This window comes from Quercus suber, unplaced genomic scaffold (genome assembly GCF_002906115.3).
Source record: "Quercus suber isolate HL8 unplaced genomic scaffold, Cork oak 2.0 scaffold_253, whole genome shotgun sequence".
In the NCBI taxonomy this organism is placed as follows: Eukaryota; Viridiplantae; Streptophyta; class Magnoliopsida; order Fagales; family Fagaceae; genus Quercus; species Quercus suber.
The window spans coordinates 770,923-782,198 of record NW_027069709.1 but is presented as its reverse complement, the minus strand read 5'-3'; the positions used below and the strand labels follow the sequence as shown (position 1 = coordinate 782,198).

The 11,276-nt window shown below is 36.8% G+C and overlaps 1 protein-coding gene across 1 annotated transcript; it reads left to right on the top strand.

Moving 5' to 3' along the window:
- Window positions 1-1,357: 1,357 nt before the first annotated feature.
- LOC136070695 (WAT1-related protein At5g40230-like) lies at window positions 1,358-2,117 on the top strand. Its single transcript, XM_065780983.1, has 3 exons — window positions 1,358-1,548; window positions 1,663-1,728; window positions 1,833-2,117. The coding sequence occupies exons 1-3, from the start codon at window positions 1,358-1,360 to the stop codon at window positions 1,996-1,998; spliced, it is 423 nt and encodes a 140-aa protein (XP_065637055.1). The 3' UTR covers window positions 1,999-2,117.
- Window positions 2,118-11,276: the final 9,159 nt, after the last annotated feature.

The following is an 11,276-nucleotide window of genomic DNA, read 5'->3' as shown; positions in this document are numbered from 1 at the left end:
AATGTTGGCAAACCATGATCAAAACAATGTATTTAGTCTTGTTTAGACTTGCACAAAGTTGGTTTATTATTGTAAAGTTGGAATCGAGTGGCTGCAGAAGTACTTGGGACTTTCGGCCTGGCTCGATCGATCGAAGAATATACTCGATCGATCAAAAATCGCACAGGTTGTTTTTTCTGCAGAATTTTCAACTCAGCCCTACTTCATTAAACGTTTAGGGTTTTATGTTTTTACCCTAGGTATATAAACAAAACCCTAGCCACGTTTTTGAGGGGTGCTCCAATTGTATTGTTGCTCATACATTGCTGTTTTGTGTAAATCTCTTGTGAGATCTTTGAGGAGTTTTCCTTTACACAAAGCTTAGGGTTTTCAAGTTGGAGATATTATCTACATCTTGATGATCAACTTGGTTGCTACCATTAAAGCTTAAAGATAATCAAGCGGGGGTACTTGTAGCTGATTGAAGAATCCAAGAAAGAAGGAGTCCGTGGATTCGGAGCTTGCACGTGGTCGTGTCAGTAAGTTCTACTAGTGGGTAGCATTAGGAAGTCAAGCGGGGAGCTTGTAGTCCTTCTGTATGAACTTCGATTCTTTCGCATAGTGGATTCAGGTTTACCTTGAGGATAGCTAGGTCAAATCCTCCCCAGGTTTTTACAGTGTGGTTTCCTGGGTCATCATATCTTGTGTTCATTTATTTTCCTGCTTTATATCTTGATATGATTGTTTGATTGTTTTAACCTAGAATTGTTTAATTCGACTAAGTAACAACTTGGCTAATTAATCTAGGCTAACCAATCTGGTTGTGTTTTAAGGGGTCTAAACCCGTTCAGATTGTATGGGTGTGTGATGAGTCTCACATCTAGCATATATTGAGTTGCACAAGGTTTTATTAATAACTACAAGAAGCTTTAATTATGATTAATCATTTTGAGGTATAGCGTAGATGTGACTAGCACTGATTTTCCTGATAATCATATGTGAGCTCAGAGACACTACTCCACAGTGTGAGCCTAATGAGAACCCTTATTTTTATTGTAAAAAGGGTCTATCTATAAATAATCACATGTTATCTATAAATAATCACATGGTTAAAGAAAAAGCTGTAGTATTTCACGAAAGCATTAGAAGTTAGTATTAAATAAATGACCATCACCAACGAATCAATTATGCATGTCTTCCACTGAAATAAAACATTTGATTATGTCAATGTCTAGCTATTCATTGAAAGGAAAACCAATGATGTTTCGTGGAGAATTATATGGTAAATACCCATTGGGGGCAGATTCTTATTTACTCTATTTAAGATAGATAGAAATTATTGAGAGAGAGCGAGGGGGAGAGAGAGAGAGAGAAAGAGATGGCAAGTAGCTATTGGCACAAGGTTGTTCTGCCGTTTTCAGCCATGGTTGCAGTAGAATGCACTAACGTCGGCGTAAACACCTTATATAAAGAAGCAACTTTGAAAGGGTTGAGCTACTACGTCTTTGTTTTCTATTCCTTTGCCATTGCTACTATGGTTCTTCTTCACTTGGTCTTCATCTTTCGCCGGTATTTCTCTTAACCTGCTTTTCTATATCATGCCCAAAATATATATATATATATATATATTAAAATAAAAATAATTTGACAAAAGGATATATATTTTTTATTTGATACATGTAGAACAACAGGGCTTCCTACATTCCAGTTGTCTCTCCTCTATAAAATTTTCCTACTTGGAGTGATTAGGTATGTACGAGAATATTACCGGCCTAAAATGTTTTTGCTATTTGATTTAAATAATTTGAGATTTGGACGTGATGATATAAGATTTATGTTGGGCCGGAGGGCAGGTTTCTAGCTCGGTTATCTGAGTATATAGGTATAGAATACAGTTCACCGACTCTTGCTTCAGCGGTCAGCAACCTCACCCCGGCTTTTACCTTCATACTTGCAGTCATTTTCAGGTTTCTTTTCTTTCTAAGCCTTTTTTTTCTTTTTCTTTTTCTTTTTTTTTAACAAGTTAGATTTTAGTATTTTCTATCAGAGATGTAATATTTTTTACAAATTATAATAGTAAATTATCATTTATTTTTACATGGAATTATCACTAACATCACTTTATTTCTTCTTTATTTTTTATCTATTTTTCATTTGATCTAATTTTGTAACAACTTTATTATCAATTTTTAAGAAAGATTACACCTAAGTTAAAATTTGAAACTATAAGGCTGCGTTTGTTTCGGCTAAAAATGGATTCGAGAAAATATTTTACACCCTGCCATGTGTTTGGTTGCGCATGAAAAATTTGGTCAAACGGAAAACATTTGCGTTGACCATAAAATAAACCCTAATAGGCCAAAAATCAAATTGACCCCTTGTGATTAAACCAATTAATTAATTAGCCAAGTTATTAATTAATCAATTTAACATACAAAAGCATGGTAGCACAAACAAATCACCAAATAACTAAATATGCAGCGGAAATTAAATGACATGATGATTTGTTTACGAATGAGGAAAACCTGACGGCAAAAACCCCACCGGGTGATTTTCAGGTCACCACTCCCAAAACTCCACTATTATCACAACAAGCGATTCCAAGTAAAGGAATCTCAAGTACCTTACCAACCTACAGTTAAACCTTTACCCCAATACCCAATTGGACTTATTCTATAGTGACAGTTCCCCCTTTTTATGCACGGCTCCCAAGTACGTGACTAACCAATGCGCGGATCTCAGTACGCGACTTCAAACACCAACAAAAAGAGAGGTTAACCGCAAAGTTCTTCAATTCATCCTACACGATGAAGATCAAGAAGATGCTTGGTCACAAAACCCAAAGGTGCACATACACAGCAACTTCTTCAGAAGAGATGAACTAGAGCAAGAATTTCATCTCTGGTCACAATTTGCTTCAACAGAGTTTTCTCAATGCTTGTGCAACTTGTGTCCTGTTTGACGGCCCTTAAAACAATCCTTTTATATATCTAGGGTTAGGAGAAAAGAAGGCCCAAAGACACATTCACGGATCCCAAGAAATCATATCAGAATTCTGATTTTTATAAACCTCGACAGATAGAAGCTGTCAAGAAGCTGTCAAGCAGGTGTCGAGCTTACGGGCTGGAACAACTTTCTAAACCTCGACACATACTAGCTGTCGAGCTAGCTGTCGAGCTTTAGTAACCTTGCACTTTCAGCTTGTTTTCTTGGACAGATTTGAAGGCTTCCACACTTGATCTTGAAACATAGTTTCTTGAAGTATTTCAACACATTTTAGATCTACCCAATTACAAGTAAAGTGCGTTTTGTCAAAAGATTAATCAATTACATAAAAGAATGACATATGTTCTTTAACAAGTAAAACACATATGTCCTAACAATCTCCCCCTTTGGCAATCCATGACAAAACCACAACAAACAAATGAACATATGAGAGAAGTCATAAATCACTCAACTCATATTCACTTTTTGAATACAATAAAATCTATCCTAACACAAACTCTTGAAAAACTTTGCAAGAAAAGAGTTTATGGCAAGTAGACTTTGACAACCTGTATTTCTGAAACAATTTAAACAAAACTCATCAAGGCATCTTGTGTGAAACAGAAATAATAGATTGCATATAAGTATAAGAAACATGTGTATAAAGATAGAGAAGAAACAACACATGTAGAGGTAGGTGAAAGAAACATACATCCACATATAGAGAACATAAGTACAATGTATGTAAAAACTAGTCATAAGACCTAATATACAAGAACAATGTATCTAAAAAGTAGAAAAGAAAAAGATACATCATATCCTCACTACATCCCTCAAGTATCAACACTCCCCCTAATAAAATGTCCTATACTAACTCTCCCCTTAAGATGACTACTCTCATATCCCAAAATTACTCCCCCTTTTTGTCACGAGTGACAAAGGGTAGAGTGTCAAGTAGACATCTCATCAGTAGAGCTAGCATCTTCATTATCATCATCCGAAGCATCATCGTCCTCGTCATCCGCATACTCAGAATCAGAAGCCACCCATGGTCGCATGTCATCATGCAATCCGACCAATATGAACATTCACCTAATACATCTCAGTGGAGAGTGTATCAAGGCGAGCATCCATGCGCTGTAGCTATGCCATGATGTCTTTAAGGGATACATCACTCATGGAAGAAGAAGGAGCGGATGTAGATGGAGCAGATTGAGATGGAGCTGAACAGGAAGGAGGAGTGGAATCCAGCTGTCTCGACCTAAATTGAGCCTCACTACGTTTTACGGTAGTGGCATCTATGGCACACATGAAAGTGAAATGGTCGGACACGGAAAAAGGGATGGAAAATGGTGTAGAATCCTCGTGATAGCAGAAGGAAAGATGAGCTTATCACAGGTTGCCGCATCCAAATAAACATCTATAATAGACAGAATGACATGAGAAGGAAAATCTATGGTAAGATGCTCAAGGAAGGATAACAAAAATCGAGCACGAGGCTCTGTGATGGAGTTGTAGTGAGAAAGCGGATGAGGTACAAAAGTCATCACCATATTTAAGAATCTAGGACCTTTAGCAAAAGACCGATATGATGTAAACTGACACTCACCCCACTCCGAAGGGCACTCACAAAAAGTAGATATGAGCTCATCCTTGGACACAGTCCGCAGACACTCACAAGAAAGATAGTCAAGAAACGCTATCCTAGGAACCCGAAACACATCTGCATCAAGCTACGGTGTGACAGGGATACACGTACCTCGAACGCGAGTAAAGAAAACAGGTACTGAATGATCAATCTCGTGCATGTTGGAGTAAAACTCCTGAATAAGCACAAGAGGACATGTGACCGGGACGTCACACAGTGACTCCCATCCCCTACTATGAATGATAGAGGGAAGGTCAGTATCGGCGAAGTCCTCCAAAATGACTTGGCGTTCTGAATGAACACCTCGTCTAGAGAAGTTCTCTGAGAATGCCTTGTGGGCATCATCATCATAGAACCGAAGATTAAGAGGAGCAGAATCAAAAAATGAGGAAGCTCCAGAACGAAGAAGGTTCCGAGCCGGAGTAGATTTACGCTTAGGTGTCATAGATATTACTAACGTAAACAGAATGAGAGAGAGAGAGAGCGAAAAAGAGACAATCAAAAAAGTTCCAAAGCAATTCAAATATATCAAATATGTTGAATAGAGAGTACGTATGCATGGGAAATGTATGAACATGTGACATGCAAAAGAAATTTCATCATGGGCTCAGCCCAATCCAAACCTACCAGCACACAAACATATTACACACATCTAAATGCATGAAAATACCATTATAATGCAAATGTGATGCAATGCATGAGATTTTGAACACCTTTAAAAGAAAACCCATCCCAAAATTTCAAGAAAAACTCATCAATTTTGAAAAACCCCAAAATTTTTCAAAAACCCCAAAACCTAAGATTCAAAAACATGAAATGCATGAAGAATGAAGGGAAAAGAGATCATACCAAGTGATTTGAAGCAAAGAAAGGCCAAAAATCACATGGGTTGAAGGTTTTGAGTGAGAAAAGAGAGTTTGGAAGGTGAACAGGCGCGGACAGATCAAGAGAGATCGAGAAAATGAGAACCAGATCGCGCAAAGGGCTTAAATAGATCCTCAGTAAAGCTCAATAGATACAGGTGTCGAGGGGTGTCGAGGCATCTGTCGAGATAGGTGTCGAGGAAAAAGGTCATCGACAGATATAGGTGTCGATGAGGTATCAAGGAATAAACACCAGAATCTCGATCAATCGACAAGGTATCAAGAATGTATCGAAGAGACAGAAACTTTCTTGATCGATCCATCAGGTGTCGAGGTAGTGTCGAGATTGCGATAAAAAAAAAAAGCTAAAGAAGCTCGACAGATGGCTAGGAATCGAGGAGGTGTTAAGGAGGTGTCGAGCCAGCTTTTAAACACAATTTTTTCGAGAAGTGAAAAACACAGACATGAATGCAATCCAACATGCACCTCAACAAATGATCCAATCAACATATTAAGCTCTCAAAATCATCTCTCAACAAAAATTTTAAGCACATGGATCCTCAAAAAGGAAAAAAAAAACACACACACACTAAACAAGTCTAACCAATTTTATATTTCAAAAACGAGTCAAGACAGTTTAGTGAACATACATTAGCACATGTAAAACCTTGTGATAGCCAAATCACACTGTATCTGCACATGTATCAAGAGTAGCAAAGAATATTGTGTTATATGTGAAAAACATTGCAATATTGCATAAGTGTATACATGTTATGACGATTTGAGATTTGAGAAAATCACTTTAACTCACACACAATCATAACTGTTTGATGAGGACTATCACCTTTGAGGTACATCTTATATCTCTCACATCTCCTAGAAAATACGCTTGCAATCATTTTTAAAGCATTTTTGATCTTTTTGCTTTTTATTTTCTTTGCATATTTTCTTTTATTTAGTATATCATGCATGGGCATATACAAAAGAGAAAAGAAATACCCAACATGTTAAGCATAGACATTACATTTTTACTATGCCGAAGCATACGGATGTCTTTGACACTGCACTTTTGCAATGCCGAAGTATACAGGTGTCATATTATGATTGGCGAGCAACAGTGGTGAGATGGTTATTTATGCATTTCTCTTAGGATTTTCTAGTCATACCCGTCAAAAAGAGTGATATAAATGTTAAGTTCAAGAGATGACTTAATCTTACTCATCACAAACAAGAGCCACAAAGCTCACTTGCTTAGTTGTACATAGAGATACTCATCTAAGTTACAAAAGATACAAAGTTTGGAAAACTTTGTTTCAGTGGCTGCTTGCTCACTCCCAAGTGCAGGAGATCGTAGCAATATAATTCTCGGAGTACCGAGGTCGAACCACAAGGAGCAGGGTAAATTCAAAGACAATATAATTAAACAGTAATTTGGGTGAAGAAGAAAAATACTTTTGCTTGGTGATTGTTAACAAGAATAATAATAAAAACTGATTAAATCAATAATGTAAATACTAGGACATCGGAGTGTTTCCCTATATCGATATGAAATTCTTTGTGATCTAAGAAATTATATATTTCATAATTGATTGTTCTTATACAATTAAAAACTTATGATTCGGTTGAACTGAGACAATTCAAGAACGCGTGATAACCTCGATTAATAATGCGGTTAGAAAAGTTTTCAGAAAAACCCATTCACTTTAAAACATGATTTCTATTTGAAACTATTAGAAATTCCTCTAAACAATAAGAAAAACATGATTGAACTTATTGAAAGCATGGAAGAACTAATACATCAAAAGAAATCTAATTGAACAATCAAATATGTCATTGATAAAATCCTAGAAAGAATCACATTGAATATTCATACCGTAGAGAAGAAACATAACCCTAGCCCTAGCAAAGAGTTTAGGCTGCCATTAGAGAAAGAAAAATACAAGGTTTTTTTTGCCAAAATTCGTTCTCACCGCCTCCCTCTAAAACCCTAATGTCTAAGTGTCCAAAGAAAATAAAACTTTTTACTATTTAAATTTCCGTCCAGGTTTACAGCAGTAAATTGTGAGTTAATTTTGGCCTTCAAAAATTGAGAATTTCGAAAAACTCAAAACTGAAAAGTTGTAGATATTTAAGTCACGGTTCCAACCCATCCAGTCTTGTGTCAATTGGATTTTTGAGAAGAGAGATACGCCCAAAATACTGATCAGTGCTCAAATCAGATTTTTCCTTTTCAGATTCTGCCTCTTTGATTTCTTTCCTTATTTGAAGCTTCCAATCATGTTAGATGATCGAAGCACTCCAGCTGCACCTCCTTAGACATTTAGGCATGGTCCTTTAGCTCCACTTTAATTCTAGTTTGGCCTTCATTCTCTCACAAATTTCTATAAACTCATCTTTCTCACATGATTTCCTGAAAGTAGAAAATTACACACAATGAATAGCATCTTATTCAAGAAATTATGTAAAGATAAATAATAGGGACTAATACAAATTAAGCATAGTAATAAGGAGATAACACCCACATAAATATATAACAAGTACACATTTTAATGCGTTATCACACCTATCTTGGTTTTCTTTTGAAGAATCCAGGTTCAACAACTCAAGATTTCAACTTTGTAATGGAAAGGGTTCAAAGGCGTCTAGCTGGCTGGAAAGCAAATCTTCTATCCTTTGCTGGTCGAATTGTTCTGGCTCAGTCTGTTCTAGCAACTATTCCTACATATGTCATGTAGGGTACATTGCTACCTAGTCGAGTTCTTGCAGTTGTTGATAAGATTGGAAGGGATTTTATTTGGGGTTCCACTGATGAGAAACGGAAAATCCATTTGGTTAGGTGGAAGAGTATTACCAAACCAAAAAAGGAAGGCGGACTAGGTCTTTCAGCAACTAATTTTTCTAAAAACTTTTCTAACCGCATTATTAATCGAGGTTATCATGCGTTCTTGAATTGTCTCAGTTCAACCGAATCATAAGTTTTTAATTGTATAAGAACAATCAATTATGAAATATATATTTTCTTAGATCACAAAGAATTTCATATCGATATAGGGAAACACCCCGATGCCCTAGTATTTACATTATTGATTTAAATCAGTTTTTATTATTATTCTTGTTAACAATCACCAAGCAAAAGTATTTTTCTTCTTCACCCAAATTACTGTTTAATTATATTGTCTTTAAATTTACCCTGCTCCTTGTGGTTCGACCTCGGTACTTCGAGAATTATATTGCTACGATCTCCTGCACTTCGGAGTGAGCAAGCAAGGTGCCTAGATTTGATGTAGAGTGGAGGTTTAGGTAGGAGCAAATCATGTCTCGTCTATAATCCTCCACATTGGGAGAGAAATAGATTCTAGACTTGTCATTATTCACCTTTTGTCCAGAAAGTTCATAAAAGACCTCCAATGTATCTTTAATACTTTGGCAATTCTTCTCATTTGCCTTACTAAACAACACAAGATCATCTGCAAAAAAGAGATGGGAAAAGGCCGGACCACCTCTAGAGGCTTTAATAGGATCCCAAAGATTTGAATCGTACTCATCTTTTATCAAGAAGTCAAGGACTTCCATGCACATAATGAAGATATATGGCGAAAGAGGATCACCTTGTCTTATCCCCTGGGAAGGTCTGAAATCCTCAAGAGCACCCCCATTGAAGAGAACAGCAATGAAGAGGAGGAGACACAACTCCTTATTACATTGATCAAGTAAGGAGGAACATTAAATAGAGCAAGGTTGTCTCAGATGAAGCTCCACTCCAATCTATCATAAGCTTTTTCAAGATCAATTTTAATCGCTATATAATTAGTTCCTCCCTTTTTAAGCTCATGGTGTGCAGAATTTCCTATACTATAATAACATTATCCAACCCGTTTCTCCTCGGGACAAAAGTTGATTGCATAGGAGAGATGAGATCTGAGAAGAGTGGTCTGATCTGAGCAACAACAATTTTTGTGATTAACTTGTAAATCGTGTTACATAAGCTAATAGGCCGAAAACTGCTAAGGTTAGCTGCACTAGGATGTTTTGGTATCAAAGTAACTATAGTTTTATTTAAGAATTCTGAAACCTCGTCACAACAGAATGCCTCCTTTACTATCTCTTTGATCGAACCACCCACTAAAAGCCAGAATCTTTGGAAAAATCTTGCATGCAGCCCATCCAGGCTGGGGGCTATGAAAGGCTTCATAGACCATAGAGCTGCTCTAACTTCTAGATCAGCCACAAGACTTGATATTCAGTCAGCATCCTCTTGGGAAATACGTACTTACCACTTTGGAATATCCCAAGGCCTATGGTATCCACACTCCATGGTAGAAGTATATGAGGATATGAATCCTTATTTGATGTGATTTGCTACCTCAGCTTCCTCACAAATCCACTCTCCATTATTATTTTTAAGGCTCGCTATCTTATTCCTCCTTCTCCTAACTAAAACCGAAGTGTGATAAAAGGAGGTGTTATGATCACTATTCATTAAGAAGCCTATTCTAGACTTCATTACCCAGTACTCTTCTTCTAAAGCAAGCACTTTCGCATATTCCTTTCTCAACTTCTAGTCCAAATTTAATAAGAATTGATTTGGATTGGATGCAATGCATCGCTAGATGCCATTAAGTCAAGCTTCAAGTCTTTGTTTCCTCACAAAGATATTACCAAAGATCTCTTTATTCTAGGTTTTTGCTGCATTAACAAAAGACTTAATTGCACTCTCCAGAGGAATAGAATCTCTCCAAGCCTTCTAAACAAGTTTATGGAACTCCGGATGACACGGCCAACCAGGTTGGAATCGGAATGGACAACTCAAGTGAAGACTAGATTTACTATCTAGATCAATAAGTAGGGGAGAGTGGTCAGAATGCAACCTAGTAAGATGTTTAACACTTGCTTCTAGATACATGAGCCGCCATTTCGCGTTACAGAAGCTTTTGTCTATTCTTTCTTGTATAAGATTAGCCACACCTTTTGAATTAGTCCAAGTAAACCTATTTCCACTAAATCCCTTATCCATCATACCACAAGTGTCTAAGAAATTCTAGAATTTCATAGCACACCTAAAGTTAACAGGCCTACCACCAAATTTATCATCACTCATAAGTACCTCATTAAAATCCCCCATCACAATCCACGACAAGGACTGAGCTTTAGGAACATTAGTAAGATTATTCTAAAAGCCAGGATAACTCCAAATTCCTAACCTTAATCATGGCATGCACCTTCTGTTCAGTTGAAGCTATATGATCCACCTCCACGCAATTTGAGTTCCACAGAACCCATAAATCTCCAGCATACCCAACTGTATCCATGTGTAAAGCACCATCAAAAGGAAGACGGCTAGAAATGACTTTAGCCCTAGAACCTCCAACTTTGGTCTCTGTCACAATAAGAATATCAGGCTTATTTGTATTCACCATATCATTGATTGATCTATGAAAACTAGCACTGAATGCCCCTCTGCAGTTCCATACCATAATCTTCATGATAAAGTCTAAGTTGGGAACATAACTACCAGAGATTAATCCTCTCTTTTAACCCATCCAGTCCTCTCCCTTCAGATCACCATACTTTCTATCTTATTAAGAAAAAAAATGATCATAAGTAGTATTAAATTTAGGTAAGAATTTTAATATGTTACTAATTACGTTTACATTTTAAAAAAAATAATTTGACTAATTATTTATGTGAGGATAAATAGGCTGAGTAAGTGTGTTGGGCCGTGGGCCATGCCCGAGGATATATAGAAGCCTGAGGACGGTCAAAAGGTTTGTTAAGTTTTGGGGACAATGGGCCGAGGACAG

Coding starts and splice junctions, on each gene's coding strand:
- LOC136070695 (XM_065780983.1), top strand. CDS start 1,358: ATGGCAAGTAGCTATTGGCACAAGGTTGTTCTGCCGTTTTCAGCCATG. Junction 1,549..1,662: donor TTGGTCTTCATCTTTCGCCG/GTATTTCTCTTA, acceptor TGATACATGTAG/AACAACAGGGCTTCCTACAT. Junction 1,729..1,832: donor TTCCTACTTGGAGTGATTAG/GTATGTACGAGA, acceptor GCCGGAGGGCAG/GTTTCTAGCTCGGTTATCTG.